Here is an 18,121-nt window from a genome sequence, read left to right on the forward strand (position 1 = left end):
CTCAGATAGTTAATTTTGACCTTGGACTGCGTGCATTTGATACACTGGATCTCGAGTTACAAGAGTCCAAAGGAAACTTGGCAGCAGTGAGAAAGTTTACCAACAAATGCACGCAGATCAAGTGAAAGATTAAAAAAATATATCTGAATTATAATTAAAATGAAGTGATGATACTTATGGTCTCCTAGTTGCATGAAATCTAATTAAAATAACAATATAATGAACATTGGAAATTAACTACTTTTTTTCGTTTTGTCTAACGCAATGTTCTTACTTAGGAAATTTATAAAGAAAACCACCATATGTTTTGCTTTTATTACTACCATTATTATTATTATTATTAATTCCTAGTGGTATTAAAAATGTCCTCATTAAGCTAACGAAGACATTAAAAAAATAATAAGAAAATTATTGTTGACAAATTATGAATTTGTAAGCTAACTATTGGCCGGAAACTGAGTATACTTCAATGTTTCGATAAAAAATCTACTAAATATTAATTCAAAATTCAATCGAATTCAATCACTATACTGTGGTGAAGGATTTAAAACACTTAAAATTAATAATAATAATAATAATAGAAGTTGAAGCACCTCCATCTCCATCACTAATGTTTGGTGACCGAAGAGGTGACGCAAATCCCTGGTCACTAAGAGTGGATTTTATTTAAGATTGATAGAATCTCTAAATTTTGGACATATTGCTTTTAAATTTGCCCCAATGGATGAGAAGCACAATCTCCTTCCGTCCTTGGGATGGATGGATCCACCCACCTAATTAAAGACAGCATAGCTTAAATGTTGATAAGACTAGGAACCTCCCCCACCATCCTATAAATCACCTATTCCTAAATTTATTCTTATTTTAAATCTATGTAGGTATCCATACCAAAAGATTATACCTAATAGGCGAGTTTCTAACTTATTTATTGTTTACATGAGTAGGTGACTTTTAATGTTATATAAAATAGTGATTTTATTCATTTTTTGTATATAGATTTTATTCATTGTTTTGATATACTTAATAAATCAAAGGGTAGAATATAGATTGCATACTTATAAGTGTATCTAAACTCTTTTATTTATGAGCACCCAAAATATGTATTCAAAGAGTATTTTATGTTATGTAAAATTGACCGTTTAGATAGTCCAATCCAATGTGTTAGTTAAAAATAATAATTATTATATTCCTATTTTATTCTTTTGACTCAGTTACAAAGCACAAAATTTTACTATTAACATTCGATCTTTTCAGTATTTATATTTTTGAGCCTTGTATCTTAAAGTGTCATCGGAAACAATTAATTATGACTGAAAAAAGTATCAACGAAAACGAAAATATATGAGAGAACATTAAAAATAATAAAATTCAATTCCACTGAAATATTCAAATTTTATATTATTTTACAAGGGAGAGTGTTTCTGTTTTTGTTTTTCTTTTTTGAAAATAATGTTAAAAAACATTTTACTAAAGTATATTTGATGTAGAAAGAAGTCACTTCTTTAATTTAGTTTTTACAATAAAACATTAAAAATAGAGAATTTATTTAAAATAAGTAATTTTTTTTTTCTCTGACTTTATAACAATCAAACAAACACCCCCTAAATTAGAAGACAAAAGTTTTTTTTTATAAAAGAAAAAAACGTTACGTGTAAAAAGAAGTTATTAAACTGGCTTAAAATTGGGTAATAAACAGCAGTTTGCTTGTCTAAGTATCCCTTCTCTATGACTCTATCTATTCAAAAGTTACTTCCCGTCCTCATCTAGCGTTATGCCGGGCCACCCACCCCACCTTCCCCATACCATTGAAAAGATTCGGACTTTCCTCCAAAAGTAAAGGGGATTGCTATCACTGCTGCAAAAGTTAAACCCCACAAACTTAGGCACCTACTAATTAAAGATTGTTAAATTAAGGAATCTGTTACTTTTCTCCTCCATTCAACTCATCCTTAAAAGCCTATTACCACATGATGACTATGATTAAGGAAACGAATTCCTTTATGGAAAGGCTTGTTTATACGGGCCAAGATTAAAGGTGTGGGGGCTGGGGTTATCCCTACCGAATGATACCATTAGTTTTGGGCTCTTGAGTTGTTCTAATTAGACTTGCTTTTTTTAAAATATATCGTGAGCATGTAGGCTACTCATAGGTTAAACATCTGAATTAGTCCTTATCGTTATATAATTTAGACAACTCGGCCATCCCTGCAGTCAAGAGTGGTTGCAGGGAAGAAGATGAGGTTTGAGTTTGACTTAGGCTTTTAGAGTGATGAGGAGAGAGAGAAAGACGTGATGGCTGAGGAAGAGCTTAGTAGTGAGCAGTAGGGGTAGCAAATATTAACTCGGCCCGATAACTCGGCTCTTAATCGGATTTGAGTTTAGTTTAATGGGGTTCAGGTCATAACCGAGTCAACCAGTCTAACCCGATTAATAATCGTGTTATGTTTGGGTTTATACCAGTGATCTATTTTGACCCGTTTAAATATATGGGTCATGTCGGGTTAGGTCAACCCACCGACCCATTAGTATATATAAGCTAAAATTTTAAGTTTTTAACCTAATCTAACATAACCTACCTCATCCTCTCCCATAGGTCACAATCAGCAATCGACAAGTCGGTTGCGCCCCTGCCCTCTCCTCCTCCCTCCGCTACCTCTCACTTCCCTCCAATCGACTCTCCGGCAGCACCAACCGAATCCTTCCCCACCTCAGCATGAATCGCCTCTTGGGTCACTTGCCGCCTGCTAATTCAGAGATCTTGGGGGCACTAAAGGAGCAACCTCATATACGGTGACATCCCCACCCTCTCGCCTCGTCTTCCTCGACCTCAGCATGAACCTCAATAGATCCGAAGATCTCGAGGACACTAGAGACAATACTGGCACCCAGAGTGATGGACGATATGATCTTGCTCCCTAACGCTGAGGAAATGCTATTCATCAAAGGCGCAGCAGCGGGGACAATCGAGTGGGAGGTTGGTAAGAATCTGTCCCTCACAACAATCGTTTACCGAATTGAAAATCACATAGGAGCAAGATTTGACGTGTAAAGAACGACGATGACTCCTCAGCTTTATCACTCTTCGATAGTGCAGCTTCTCGATGGTCGTGTGCTCATTGGCGGAAGCAACCTCACATGTGCTACAACTCCTCCGGTGTCGAGTACTCGATGGAGCTTAGCCTTGACACATTCTCGCCTCGCCGCCATAGGAGCAAGAGATGGCACTCCATCGCCATGAAGGTCCTGGAGCCTCGCCATCGTCAATATCTCGATCTCTGCCACCGCTTCACCAACTCCGACGACACGTCGTCGGAAGCCGATGTTACTAAATATTACCTAATTATGCTAGATCTGTATATGTGTTATATTAATTTTGTTAGTTTGGTTAGAAAATGATGTATTACAATATTAAATTTGGTAAGAAAATATTATATTAATCATGTAAGTGGGTGAATCAGGTCAGAGTAAATGGGTTAATCATGTCAACATGGTGACTGTGTTGTATAAAGAATACAACTCATTTATTAAACAGGTTAAACAAATCGTGCCGTGTTACCCGTTTAATAAACGAGTCATGTTCACGTTTAAAAGTTTGACCCTTTTAATAAAGGGCTTGCATTCGTGTTTGCACTATCTTGACCTGACCCAAACGTGACTAACCCGACCCGATCGCCCTAACCCGACCCGATCGCCACCCCTAGCGAGCAAGGAGAATGAGAAGAGTACGAGGTAGTGGACTAGCAGATAGAAGAGAGGAGAGAAATTGACTATTCTTTTTCTTTTTTTTAGTTTAAATAGGTGGAGCAATGGATCGAGCTATGAACTTTGAGTTCAGTTTAACAGACGTCAAGCCATCGAGCTAACAAATTTTTTACAAAATATCAACTCTAACATCTACTAGAGGTAATCTTGACCACCTGAGTACAACTATTGCTCTAATTAGACTCCTATTTGAGAGAGGGTGGGGCCACTAAATTTGTGGTAGGAGAATGAAGATGGGCCAAACTATTTCACGTGGGATTGCTTCCAAAATCCGGCTCGCTATGATTGCCAAAATCTAGTAAACAAAGCCAACTTAGCCGTCATGCCTACGAGGATAGGTATATCTCAAACCAAGAAAGAGAGAATATTATCTATAAAGTCAATCTTATATATCTTGCTTTATTGATTTACTTTGGATTTTAATCCCACTTTTTCACTATTGCTAAATCAAATCTTTTTTTCTTTTTTTTTTTCTGGGTCCCGTCCCGTTCACTCTGCTTTAATCACTAATCATAATAGAAAAAAAACCAAGTGTTAGAATTTAGAAAAACAAAACTTTGATGTCCTGTTTTTGCTTTACAAAACTATGGATTGTATTTGACTTAAGTTAAATGAGTATTTTATTTATTTGTTAAATATGGTTGGATAACTAAGAGCTGAGATTAAAGTCTATTTTGTTGACTAAATATGAGGTGGTATTTGAAAATTTTATAAAAGCAAAACATTTACCAGGCTCATTTGTTATTATAACAACTAGTTGATATTAATTTCAACCTTGAATAGCGAGGAATGTCAGAATATTGTAGAGTATACAAATAATTATTTTTCTGTAACAACTTAATTTTTTATAATAGTTAATTATTTTAATATAGTATCAGAGTAGAGATATTGAGTTCAAATCCTACCAGACTTATTCACTGCTTCTATGTTAGATAACTAACTAACCGACTAAAAATATTCTAGCAGTACCCTTTAACCGATACAGCGGTCTACTAAACTTAATTTCGAGTGAAAAAAGTAACCTAAAAATAAATTAAAATTTATGAGTTAAAAAAAGAAGGAAAATAGCTAAGAGGGTTGTGGGTCACTATGTGAGTGGAGTGCTTATTGAGGGGAAGCCGCACCAAGCCGACAAAAATCCCGTTTAAACGGGGAAGCGTCGAGCATGTAAGGAATACGTGCAACAAAGCCCTTCTCGTAATTTGGAGTCCTCGATCGGAATAAAAACCCAAAAAAGAAGGAGCCATGCATCTTCTATATGGATCGCTAACTTTACTACTGATCTCACTTCTTCTTGTATGTTGTTATCTCTTATCGCCTAGCAATAGCAATCATAGCATATATTCTTGATTCCTAACGATTGCAATCATGATATATTCTTTATCGGTTTCAAAATCATAGTTTATAGCTGATCTGAGTATAATACTTTGTCCTGCTTACTTTTGACTAATGGTGGAACTCCATTTAATTGCAAAAGTTAATTTCTAGTTGTAATTTTGATATAAGCATTTAATAGGTGTTGGATTGGAGGAGCAGAGATCAAAAGTGTGCGTTTTGATACTTTTTGGCTACTACTTTTAATCAGACTAAACTAGTAATATTCACTTGTTGGATTCCCAGGGTATATCATTCCTCTTTATCTAATTAATTAGCTCTTAGAACTCAGGGAGAAGGAAATTAAAAATTAAAAAAAAGAAAAAAAAAAGGAGAGGAGGGGGTGTAAAAAGATATAAGAAGGGAAGAAGAATTTGAAGATCATAATGATTACGTGATGCTCTTTACCCACTTGAATCTTTTCCTTTCAGTAGTCTGAGTCACGTTTTAGTTAAATGGACTTTTATTTCCTTCCATTATCCAAGTAGACATTATAAGACACCACTAGTATATTTTAAAGAAGAATCTTAATCCAATATTAGCAGTCACGTATGCATATATACCAATCGCGTCCTATTTATTCCCATTGAGGTGGCCAAAGATAAGGTAAACATGCAATAGCACTAGCAGTCTTAATTGGCCCACTTAGTTGGCAGCATCGCTTCATAGTACCACCATTTCAACTAAGAGTCCTTCCATTATCTTATTAAGCATGGGCTAATGCGTTTCTAAGTCCACATGGAAGGACCCACTTATTAATTGGTGCATTCTAAAGCATCCTCTATTACCATAGGATACTACATTAACTCACTAATTATTTTAAAATATTTTATTTTATATTTATCATAATAATATAAATACTAGTCTGACTTAATCTAATTATAAATGAGTTATTATGTTATAAACAATTACACGGGTCGAAGTAATAAACATCAGTATAACTTGTTTAATAATTAAATTAGACGAATTAACTCATTTACAACCCAAATTTAATTAGACTAAATTTGACCATTTTTAAAAGTCGAATTAATGTATCGAATAATCGGACTTTTCAGCATTCCCGGTGAAGCATCCGGGCCATCCACGTGATATTAATTTGGAACATACCCATTGAATATATTTATATTTATATTTGTATATATATATATAACTAAAGTGCTGATCGGCTCGGTCGAGTAGCTCTAATTTCATCCAAGAAAAATATAATTATCTGATAATCTATAGGAAGACCAGATCTAAGAAAAAAATATATAGATATATAAAAAGTGACATCATGTAGCTAGTTAGAACACATCCTATCAATTTAATAAAACGATAGAGATAGAGGAGTTAACACCACTCACCTACCAAATGTTTTATAATTGTTAAAGGAAAAAAGAAAAGAAAAAGGCAACCCCTGACTACAGCAGTAATTAGTAACCATAATAAATAGGGCAAGAGGTCGCCTATTTCCTCCGATCTCTCTCCTCTCCTCTCCTCTGCTCTTCCCAAAACTCTTATATTCTTCTAATAGAGAAGGGAAAGAAATAAAAAGGTATTGTAGGGACTAAAGTGCAAAAAAGATCCCTCCCTTTCCGCCACTCCCTTCTGCCACATTTCATCAAAAGGCTGGCAGGCGTAGTAGCAGCAGCACTCGATCGCTTTCTTTCTTTCTTTCTTTCTTCCTTTCCATCTCCGCATTTATTTTCAGTCTCGAGCCGCTTCGCGCCGCGTTCGTGCTCTCCCCCGTCGCCAGCCAATTAATCCATCGACTCGTTTCTCGCGTTAAAGTTCCAATTTCGAGCAGCACCGCAGCCAATTCAAGAACGAGGTACTATCACTCCCTTCACTTCTCTCTCTCTCTCTCTCTCTCTCTCTCTCTCTCTCTCTCTATGTACAAATACCAGGCTAAATTCTCTAGTAAAGAATCTTGAGGGGTTTCCACTTTTCAGAGATGGTTCCGCACAAGCAAGCAGAGGAGGCCATGGAGACGAATCTCAACTCGGCCGACGTCGACGGCAATGGGAAGGTGGAAGACGAGATGAGTCCGGATGAGCCCAAATCTGCCATTTTTAGCATGAAGAGCATCCTCTGGCACGGCGGATCCGTCTGGGACGCCTGGTTCAGTTGCGCCTCCAATCAAGTATAACCTCTCTCTCTCTCTCTCCTCCTACCTGTCCCCCGCAAGAAGTTAACCGTCGATCTATCAATCTTATTCATGGATTTACTTAATATGCAGGTCGCTCAGGTGCTCTTAACGCTGCCCTATTCGTTCTCGCAGCTGGGGATGTTATCCGGGATTCTTCTCCAGTTATTCTACGGAATTATGGGGAGTTGGACGGCTTATCTCATCAGCGTTCTCTACGTCGAGTACCGAGCCAGGAAGGAGAAGGAGAATGTTAACTTCAAGAACCACGTTATCCAGGTGAGGAAGAATAAATCCCTCGCGTAAGTCTTAACCACCCCCTTATCCGAGAGCTAATTCGAATAACTATTAATCCAGTGGTTCGAGGTGCTGGATGGGTTGCTTGGACCTTACTGGAAAGCGGCAGGACTCGCCTTTAACTGTACTTTCCTCTTATTCGGCTCCGTTATCCAACTAATCGCTTGTGCCAGGTAACAACTAATCACCATTCCCTTCACTTATCCCGTCAAATTATTCGGGAATAAACCCCGTGGATTGGAATACAGTAACATATACTACATCAACGATCGGCTGGACAAGAGGACATGGACATACATCTTTGGGGCGTGCTGTGCCACCACTGTGTTCATCCCATCCTTCCATAATTACCGGATATGGTCGTTTCTTGGCCTTGGAATGACGACTTATACGGCCTGGTATCTAACTATCGCTGCTCTTATTCACGGCCAGGTATGACTGAAGGCCCGAGAATTAAATCTCGATTAGCGGTGAATAATCCCTCGGATAAATCCTAACCACCCTTGGTTTTATTCACGATTGCAGGTCGACGGGGTGATCCACACGGCTCCTAGCAAGCTGGTGTTGTACTTCACCGGAGCTACCAATATACTCTACACCTTCGGCGGCCACGCCGTTACCGTGTAAGTAGATGCTGGTATTTTTTTTTTTTTCATTTAAAACCCTTTTAAACAACTTTTTTTACATCGCTTTCTATCGGGAATAATTGGGTCTGTTACTTTTTTTATCCGCACCTTCTATGTGCAGCTTTTGCTGGGTAGTGGTGTTGACATTTCCCCTACACGAAATGATTTCTAATCTATTTCTTGTTTCCACTTCCTTGATGGGTTAGGTTAATTAAGTGCTAAAGCCTAATCCCTATGTTAATAGGTTAATGGTAAATGAATTCACCCACCGTTGGTGTAATTGTTAAGGAACCCGATCTATTCATTCCATATATTAAAAGTTTTAAATTATTTAGATGGAAGGGAATCTAAAAGTTTAGATTAGTTGTTAATTGGCTATTAAATGTACAGTTCGGCTACCTTTTCGGCTTTGTTATATTTAATCTACGGCCAGAGTACGGTTTGCTTTTGCAAATAACCACCTACACTTTGGATTTACTGCGGATATTTACAAATGAACCCTTGTGTGCATATACAAATTTGAAGAAGGATGATGACTTTAATTTGTTTGCAATAAATAAGGTCAAAGTATTTACTGCGGATATTTACGGTTTTGCCATTCTTCTTCCACCTGCAGCGAGATCATGCACGCAATGTGGAAGCCTCAAAAGTTCAAGTACATTTACCTCCTAGCAACTCTCTACGTCTTCACACTAACTCTCCCGTCGGCGTCCGCCGTCTACTGGGCCTTCGGCGACCAGCTCCTCACCCACTCCAATGCCTTCTCCTTGCTACCCAAGACTAGATTCCGCGATGCAGCAGTTATCCTGATGCTTATCCACCAGTTCATCACCTTCGGGTTTGCCTGCACCCCTCTCTACTTCGTCTGGGAGAAAGTGATCGGCATGCATGACACCAAAAGCATCTTTCTCCGGGCTCTCGTTCGTCTTCCGGTGGTGATTCCGATATGGTTCTTGGCGATCATCTTCCCGTTCTTCGGGCCGATCAACTCTGCGGTCGGTGCGCTGCTCGTGAGCTTCACCGTTTATATTATCCCGGCGATGGCGCATATGCTCACCTACCGGAAGGCATCGGCGAGAATGGTACGTATAGGGAGCATTCACATCTCAATCCTCTATTTCATTCCTTTTATTATTTTTCACACTGAATATAAAATATTCCATTACTTCTAAGAGTAGAAAACAAAAACCTAAAAAATATCTCTGATTTGACCTTAAAATAATCTGGTTTCCCTTTTATATCTATTGTTAACTGTACTAACTTCGGATTGCTTTTGAGACATTAAAAACAAGTAGATTATTTTGGATAAGTTACCTAAAAAAAACTAATCTTGCTGAAGAAATTGATACAAATGTTCTAAGTTGTCTGGTATGTTTGTTTGACTAGTACAACATGCCAAACTTGGCTAGTAGTGTGCGTTGTTTGTTCACTCTTTGGTTTCACATCTTCGGTGCAAAAATAATTGAGCAACCCCACCATGCCAATGATTAGATCATTCCACCAACCTTGTTGATTGAGTGGTAGCTAGTGACACTTGAACTTATATAGGACTTTGGAAGACTTCTTTTCCCGATACAATTTGGGGGTCAATTTGGTCATTATCTTTTTTTTTTTCTTTTTTATCATCCTCTTTCATGGTCCCAATGCTCCACCACTGAGACTATAAGACTGCATTTATGAGGATAGTGAGACGTTGCTTTCGATTAATTGGCTGGTGATCGTTGAATTTAATTTACAGAACGCAGCAGAGAAGCCACCATTCTTCCTACCGAGCTGGACGGCTATGTTCGTGGTGAACCTGTTCATAGTAATTTGGGTGCTTGTGGTTGGATTCGGGCTCGGTGGATGGGCCAGTATGACCAATTTTGTGAGACAAATTGACACGTTTGGGCTTTTTGCAAGGTGCTACCAATGCCCCAAGCCCACCACGCCCCTCACTGCTCCATCTCCAATGCCTCATCACTGAGGGCAAAAGAGAAGAAGAAGAAGAAGAAGAAGAAGAAAAACTTTATAATTGCTCATCAGATTACTAAAGTAAATTAATTAGTTCTATCCTTTTTTGATCACTTGTATTATATAACACAGGGTGGAGCAGCAAAAGTGGTCATCCTACTGCTTCCACCGCCTGTGTCCATTGTCTTTGGTTGGCTTCTCTTTTAAGTTTTATTATGATGATGGCATATTGTTATTTGATGTGTCATATAATTCATATATGTCAGTTTGATGTTATGGTATTAATTGTGGCTCTACTCCCTTCTCATTCTCTCTTTGTTTCCTATAACGTTCTATTAAATTAAATTACCAAATATTAATCCCAATTTTCATGGCCTTAAAGAAATTATTATCTATACTAAAAAGGAGGGCTCTCCTAGAACCCTTGTTAATGGATTCTTTATGCCCTCATCTCTTTTCCTCTCACTTCACATGGCCTGCATGTTGCTTGAGTAACAACACTGCCACTGCTACCTCTCTGCTTGGTTGCAAAAATGATTTAAATTAAATCTCCCAACTAAAATATGATGCTTGTTAGTCCTTGTCGCAGGTCATGTGTTCATCCTCCTTTCAAATGCGTCAAAGTAGCCGTTGATTGGAATCTCTGGTCGTATACATATATACATACACATGGTAGGTGTCCCTACTTTAAAATGCATCTAGTTTCCGTTGATTGGGATCTTAGACTACATGATCTGTTTCAACTTTGATATTCTAATCAACACTTAACTTTTTGTCTCGCTTTAACGTTATTTTAGCGTAGGAAGTGGCATACTATATGTCCCTATAGTTGTCTCACCACCTGTTACTCCTCAATCTAACGTGTTCAATTGTTAAAGCCTCTTAACTCTTAAGTGGAATGTGATATCTTATTTTTAAGCCATTGTGGTGCTATTTCTATAAAATAAGAGTTTTTTTTTCTGTTGCAGTGCTGATGAATTCATGGTGTGCCTAAGCTTAATTGTTGCTATTTATTATGGAGTCGAGTAGTTAAATATATTTTAAGCTTATATACTTTAGATAAAAAAGATTTTTATCTCTGAACTTTATTGTTAATATAGTTCACAGGATGTCTTAATGATCATATTTTATGTTAGATATATATGTATTGGAGACAAAATTGAGAGCGGCCTCAGTGATACAGAAATCAAATTTAGGGGAATGAAATAGTTTTTCTTCAAACTAATAACATTTTTCGAGATAAAAGAGCACAAAGACTTAACTTTTGACAAAAACCTAACAGTTACTATTTAGTCAAAAGCTTAGAGGGTCATGAACTCATAATGATATAAAGTTTATGACCGTAAAGTAATTTTCATCCAAAGAACAAGCGTAAAATATATTTAACCCTAATAAAATTTTATCTGCTCCACTAGGTCATAACAAAAAATGAACATATTGGGCTTCCTAATTAGGGAAAGTGGAGCATAATTTATGTCTTGGGCTGATTTATGTCGGTCGTCCAAATAGTTGCCAGAAAAATCATGTCAACATTTTAATCCGATGCGCACCCACATTCGACCAGCATGAGTTCGGGCCGAGTGAATCCTAACGGAGAAGGTCTCCTGATTTGCCAGTAATATTGGCCTCTTTAATGAGCCCGTGGGCCTTAACTAACATTTGCTATTTAAAGGCCCATTTATAGTTCTCATATGAAACGCACCAGTAGCCGCCCTCCAATCTTATCCCAAATCTTTAATCCATATTCCCTTCTCTTCCGTTCCATCTCCATGGCGCTCCTCACCTTGGGACTCGTTTCTCTCCCCGTCGCTTCTTCCTTCTCTCGCCTTTCCTTTTCCCGCACCGAAACCCTAGTCGGCTCCTCCTCCTCCTCCTCCATCTCCTCGTCGTCTCTCTCTTTCTCCGCTCCCCTGTCTCCTCTCCCGCTTCCTTTAACTGGTAATGTGTCTTAACTACGCAACACTTATCCCAACTCTCTCGACTATCTATCCACCACTAACTCTTCTCTCCTCTTCTGTTCTCATCAGTTTATTGCGGAAGAGGCGATAAGAAGACGGCGAAGGGGAAGCGGTTCAAGCATTCCTTTGGCAACGTGAGCCATTTCACTGCTTCAATTCTTCTTTAATTTTTATTGCCATCTCTAGTGTCTAGTTTAATCGTTTAATTGTGAATTAGGCGAGGCCTCGTAACAAGAAGAAGGGAAGAGGCCCCCCTCGGGTTCCGGCGCCGCCCTCGCCGCCCAAGAAGGACCGGTTCGATGATGGGGAGGTCGTCAAGATCGAGCTCGATGAGTCGCTCTTCAATTAGTATGGTAATCTTTTGGTAAAAATGTGATCTTTTCAAGGAATTAGAAACTGTGGTTTGCTACTGTATCAATTGTTTTGAGTCACTTGGCTATTCCGACTCTTCCAGTGGCTTTGTTGAATTTATCTGGGGAATGGGTTTCAATAATTATTGTATCCGTTTGTCTATGTGCTGTTAATTTCTCACTCCATATATAGTCTACTTTCTTATCCACTATATGAAGTTTCATTCTTCTAATTAGTAATTATAATTTAAGACTTGCTGTCTGGAGTCCTCAGTGTCTAGCTAATACACTGTAATTCTGCCCATCAGTCACTGATACTTCGTGCCTGTTGTTAATTATGATCTTTATGTAAGGCTCTGCAACAGTGAATGGGGTTCCTTTAATTGAGATTATGTTTTTACTTATATATAGACAGAATACCGAATGAAAGGGACTCAGATGGTTTAACCCCTAATGTTTGGTTATATTATTGGTTGTTTTTCTTTTCTGTGTTAGACTGACAGAATACTTCATTCTTTAATAAAACATAGTGCATTATCCTTTTTGTTCAAAAATAAGAACTCATTGTTTTGATTCTCATGTTTTACACCACCAACTTATATCTTCTTTGCCTACTGATGATGGTGCTAGGTTAATTTTTTAAATATTCATTTTTTTCTTCTTCTTTCCCTTTGTCCCCTAATTTATGGAGTTCAGACAAATTACCGCGGCAACATAATGATGGCAACTTTGCTATATTGGATAATTTTCGTTTCTAGTGGTTTCTCTTCGTATCTTCTTTTCTGAGAGCGTCATTCTCTCAAAGAAAAATGAAAATGTTTTTAACTTGTTATTAGTTCATCTGCTTTAAAACCAGTATCTAGAGGTCCTATGCACAATAATAATGGCCTACTTAATGTGCTTAGGCCTCAAGTAGATCAAAGTAACTAAGCAGAGTACGTAAACTAATTTCTCAAATATTCTCAACTTCTAGCAAACATAGTGATGCTTGTCAATTACTTTGGCAGATGGATTAATGGATTATCTATCAGTATTTCTGGTCTCTACTCTCCGTTGCAGATTGTTATATGTCCCAAATGTTAGTAAGTCCTATTTTCGCAGAGCAAAACTTTTATTTTAAATTGTGATAGTTTCTCAGATAAATCTAGTGATTAAGCTGTTATAATTGATGCATATGGGTAGTATATTTTCTCTAGAAATTGTGTTGATACCTCAAGAAATATTTCATAATCATGCAGTATTTCCATGCATTTAGAAGGTGAAACATTGACTATCGAGATTCCTAGGGGCTAAGAAAGCACTGTCGTATTACTACTCATGGAGTTCATCTGTGAAAGATGAGCAGGAAAATGCCATCAGTTCTTCTCAATAAGTAGTGGTATATGGGAACAGTTAATTGAAGCTGAAGGAATAGGGGCTACCTTTTCTGAGCATTTCTTCATTAGTTAGGGAGGATAGGAAATAAGGTAGCTGGACTATACTTTAAAGGGGGTATGTTAAGAGAAGTTTGACGTTTTAAAAAGTAGAAACAGTCTTGGCCTCTTTGGTCAATGCAATGGCTTCATTTGTTGTGTTTTGCTTCAAAATACTTAAGTGAAGTCATTTCTGTTTGTCTTGGCTGTGTCTCAAAATTGGGATACAATGTTAGAAGGTGGATGTCCCAATATATAGGTCAGTCAATGTTCTGCACACATTTGGATTTTGGAACACTTTTGATAGACGAATATCATTTGAGGAGGACATAGGTAGAAACTGACTAATGCTTGTACATTTCAGGAAGCATGGAGAGTTGGCAGTAAGAAGCTTTATGTGTTTCTGATATATTATTGTTATACTAGTGGAAGGGTTTAGTTATTCATGAAGGACTTCTGTTTAGTGGTTTGATTTTACTCATCTTCATTTCTGAGATAGTGTAAGCCAAATAAATTGGTAGTGGTTTGATTAGTGTTCTATTTTGCATTTAATAAATCAAAGTCAGCATTAAGTTTTTATTGTGTTTCGAAAGAAACTTAAACATAAATCGGTATGAAAATCTACTTGATGCTCGTGTTTTACATGGATATCAGGACTAAAAGCAAGTTTTTTTTTTTTTTTTTTTTTTTTTTTTTTTAAGTCACTAAAAGCAAGTTATAAAGGACCTTTTGTATCTTGGTGTATTGCTGGTCTTAGTTGTTCATCCATTTTGTGAGACTATTTAGGAATTCTTCATTGCTGATAGAGTGATGAACTGGTTGAATCAATAGCTCATCAATTAGATCTCTAATTGGGTTAATGTCTGATAATTGTGATGCAAAGTCTGCCTTAGGGAGGTCTCAGTTCACTTTTATCTCAATATGAGATCCATCCTGTTTTGGAAGCAAAAATTAAGAAAATAGTTTATCTCTACTTTAACCTCCAGATAAATAAAAATAATAATCCGGAAAATTTGTCTTTCTATGCCAAATTAATCCTATAATAATTAAATGAATAAAATCATAATTTTCTTTTGCAAAATTTAATTCGGTCTATCTGCTATTCTAGTGGGAAAGCTGACCATTTGGTATATATTACCCTACCTTCCCACCGTTTGGTTGTGTGATAGGAGGAGTTTATCCTAGGATAAGCACTCTTTTATCGCACCTTTGGAGGCAAACGGCAGTTTTTTAGGCGTTTGCTTTGAGAATTCCTAACTTAGTTAAGTAATCAAATAATAAATTATTTTTCTCCTAATAAGTACTAACTCCGCATATAAATAATAATATATACACTTTAATATTATTTTAACTTGTTATAATTTTACTATGACTTAAATTTATTTATTTCATGTTTTATGGATCTTATTTCTCTATCTCGTCTCTTTTCTAAAATATTTGTACTTTATATTATAATAATATATTAAATAATATCTAATCGAGTTTTTCTTATCTCTTTATATTATATAAGTCATCAAATATGCACTTGAAAAAAGACATGTGTTAAAAAATAAATCCTTGCAGAAAAAGAGATAAAACAATACTTTATCTTTTTTGCTCTTTCTTTTATCTACAAAGATTGGTATAATATTTGATTCCAAAAAGTAACTTATCTTTTTTTGTATTTTTAGACAAGAAATCATTGGATTATATCATCGCAGGCTCTAAACTAAATATTAATAAAAAAAAATCCATCTAACTATAATATTTTCCCATTTAGAGTTAAATATCTTTTACTCTCTATACGGGTAAATTTTTTTTGTATCACTATATTTCACCGAACTGTAATTATAAATATAAAAAATAGAGATAACAAAATAGATAGGGATATTTAAATAGAAACAAGATTACTTAAATCAATTTATTATTTCGCGACAGTTAAATTCAGAAATAATTATACTAAGACTTTCTGGAATATTATCTATATTTATATATATCTCGTATTTTTTTTGTTGATACATATTGACCCGACGGTTTTAAACAACAAAACTATTTTATTCTCAACTTTTTCTTTAAAGTAAAGATAAAATTGTCTGTAAGTAACCTAAAATATTAGGTTATATTAATATGATATTTTTAGTTAAAATTTTAATAGATAACTAATATAAGGTGTATTTTAGAGGTTTTTTTTTTTCTGAGTGATTCTTCCGTATCGGAGAGGTATAATATATGTAAAAAGATTAAGAGATATTATCGGTTTAATAACTAATTATTTATTTTTAAAATATATTATCTTGCATATTATCTTGTGACAATTATATTATTATAATAATAATTTATCAAGTAAATAACCTATATATTTTTAACTTAGAGTAATGTATATATCAAAATAAAGTTATTAATGTCTTTTTATAATAAACTTGATAAAGTTTAAATTAAATTTTATCTCTTCAAATATTTTTTAATTATTTACGTATATCTCTTATTAGTTTAAGATTAATTTAAACTACTATATGTTTTTTATAGTTAACTTGATAAAGTTTAATTAAAATTTATCTTTTCAAATATTTTTTAATTGTTTACGTATATCTCTTATTACTTTAAGATTAATTTAAACTATTATATATTTTTATAGTTAACTTGATAAAGTTTAATTAAATTTTATCTCTTCAAATATTTTTTAATTATTTACGTATATCTCTTATTAGTTTAAAATTAATTTAAACTACTATATGTTTTTATAGTTAACTTGATAAAGTTTAATTAAACTTTATCTCTTCGAATATTTTTTTAATTATTTACGTATATCTTTTATTAGTTTAAAATTAATTTATACTACTATATATAACTAGTATGTAACTCTTGAGTAACCCACTTGCAATTATTCTCACGCGCATATCCGTACTTTTATCGTCCCCTAATTCCCGATAACAATCTCCTATCAGCTCATCAGGGCAGGAATAAAACAACCCTTCCTCCCCCCACCCCCCAACCCTAACCCCAATCCCCTCTTCCTTCTCCATGGCGAGCTTATGGCGGGCAGTGCTCGGCGGCGGCTCCTCCTCTCAGTCTTCCGATCACGACGGCATAGAGTTCTGGTCTGACCCGGAGCGCTCGGGGTGGCTCACGAAGCAGGGGGAGTACATCAAGACGTGGCGCCGCCGTTGGTTCGTGCTCAAGCGCGGCAAGCTCTTCTGGTTCAAGGACGCCTATGTCACCCGCGCCTCCGTGCCACGGGGCGTCATCCCCGTAGCCCGCTGCCTCACCGTCAAAGGCGCCGAGGACGTCCTCAACCGCCCCTTTGCCTTCGAGCTCTCCACCTCCCAGGAGACGATGTACTTCATCGCCGACTCCGAGAAGGAGAAGGAGGAGTGGATCAACTCCATCGGGCGCTCCATCGTGCAGCACTCCAGATCCGTCACGGATTCCGAGGTCGTCGACTACGACGCCAGGCGATAAGGTAAACCGAACTTCCCGAACTAGGGTTCTTTCTGCTTTGATCGGTGTGCTACGATGTTCGTATATCTACTTGATCGTTATGTACGAGTATGTAGAGACGGATGCTGTCGATTTGTAATTCGAGTTAATTTGGTGTATAGAGTGTGTACTTATGGATTGGATCTTTACCTTCGTCGTATATTTAATGGCTATTTCCCCTCTTTCTCGAATCTTGTACTGTGTCGGCTTCGGTGACATGAATAAATATCTTAATTTTATATGATTTATTGAATTTCTCTACTTGCATTCTATCTAGGCATATTGTTCTAAAGATTATGGTATTCCTTTTATTTTCACTTCCTAATATTGGATCACGGATGTGTCACATCTTAACTTTTAACTGCATTGTCTGAGTTCTTGTAGACTATTCGCTCAATTTGGCACTTTTTGCTATAAATTATTGTTCTGCAATCAATTACTGCAGTGTATTCTGATGAAGTGTTTGATCCCGTAAAACTCCACAAAGTACCCATTAATCATTTGATTTTTGTTTGTTTTTTTAATTTTTTATGGGCTATTTGATTGGAATTATGAGCATTTAGTGGAGGAGAACATTAAAACAACATACACCCGGTTCTATTTTAAATGATGGAGATCTAGCTCTCTAGAATGGTTATAAATGAGGAGGCAAAGAACTTCTTAGTTAGTTGCTTGAGATGGATAATGAAATGAAGATATTAAACACTGTCCTATTTATATAGAACAAGGAAGACAATTAATTGGAGAAGTAAATAAAGAATGGTTCTGTACGATGACCTTGTGTAACAACAGAAAGGCAGTAGAAACT

General features: G+C 36.3%; 3 protein-coding genes across 5 annotated transcripts; all 3 read left to right on the top strand.

The window, feature by feature from the left end:
• Positions 1 to 6,524: 6,524 nt before the first annotated feature.
• Positions 6,525 to 10,444, top strand: LOC140798624 (auxin transporter-like protein 1). The gene is made up of 8 exons (XM_073152553.1): positions 6,525 to 6,946; positions 7,068 to 7,258; positions 7,355 to 7,540; positions 7,619 to 7,731; positions 7,807 to 7,990; positions 8,084 to 8,181; positions 8,801 to 9,266; positions 9,923 to 10,444. The coding sequence occupies exons 2-8, from the start codon at positions 7,070 to 7,072 to the stop codon at positions 10,148 to 10,150; spliced, it is 1,464 nt and encodes a 487-aa protein (XP_073008654.1). The 5' UTR covers positions 6,525 to 6,946; positions 7,068 to 7,069; the 3' UTR covers positions 10,151 to 10,444.
• A 1,397-nt stretch (positions 10,445 to 11,841) lies between these two features.
• On the top strand, positions 11,842 to 14,505 carry LOC140799286 (small ribosomal subunit protein bTHXc). Of its 3 annotated transcripts, none has more exons than XR_012110971.1 (5): positions 11,850 to 12,075; positions 12,165 to 12,229; positions 12,313 to 12,448; positions 13,453 to 13,523; positions 14,222 to 14,505. XR_012110971.1 is itself a non-coding variant. In XM_073153543.1 (3 exons), the coding sequence occupies exons 1-3, from the start codon at positions 11,907 to 11,909 to the stop codon at positions 12,442 to 12,444; spliced, it is 366 nt and encodes a 121-aa protein (XP_073009644.1). In that variant the 5' UTR covers positions 11,842 to 11,906; the 3' UTR covers positions 12,445 to 12,657. The 3 variants fall into 3 exon arrangements, 1 of the variants encoding a protein (XP_073009644.1); XR_012110972.1 differs by having other exon boundaries at positions 13,453 to 13,527; positions 14,222 to 14,436; XM_073153543.1 differs by lacking the exons at positions 13,453 to 13,523; positions 14,222 to 14,505 and having other exon boundaries at positions 11,842 to 12,075; positions 12,313 to 12,657.
• Positions 14,506 to 16,649: 2,144 nt separating this feature from the next.
• LOC140799287 (pleckstrin homology domain-containing protein 1-like) lies at positions 16,650 to 17,554 on the top strand. Its single transcript, XM_073153544.1, has one exon. The coding sequence runs from the start codon at positions 16,858 to 16,860 to the stop codon at positions 17,293 to 17,295; it is 438 nt and encodes a 145-aa protein (XP_073009645.1). The 5' UTR covers positions 16,650 to 16,857; the 3' UTR covers positions 17,296 to 17,554.
• The last annotated feature ends 567 nt before the right edge of the window (positions 17,555 to 18,121 follow it).

This window comes from Typha latifolia, chromosome 12, assembly GCF_019914945.1.
Source record: "Typha latifolia isolate L0001 chromosome 12, TyphaL0001v2, whole genome shotgun sequence".
Taxonomy (NCBI): Eukaryota; Viridiplantae; Streptophyta; class Magnoliopsida; order Poales; family Typhaceae; genus Typha; species Typha latifolia.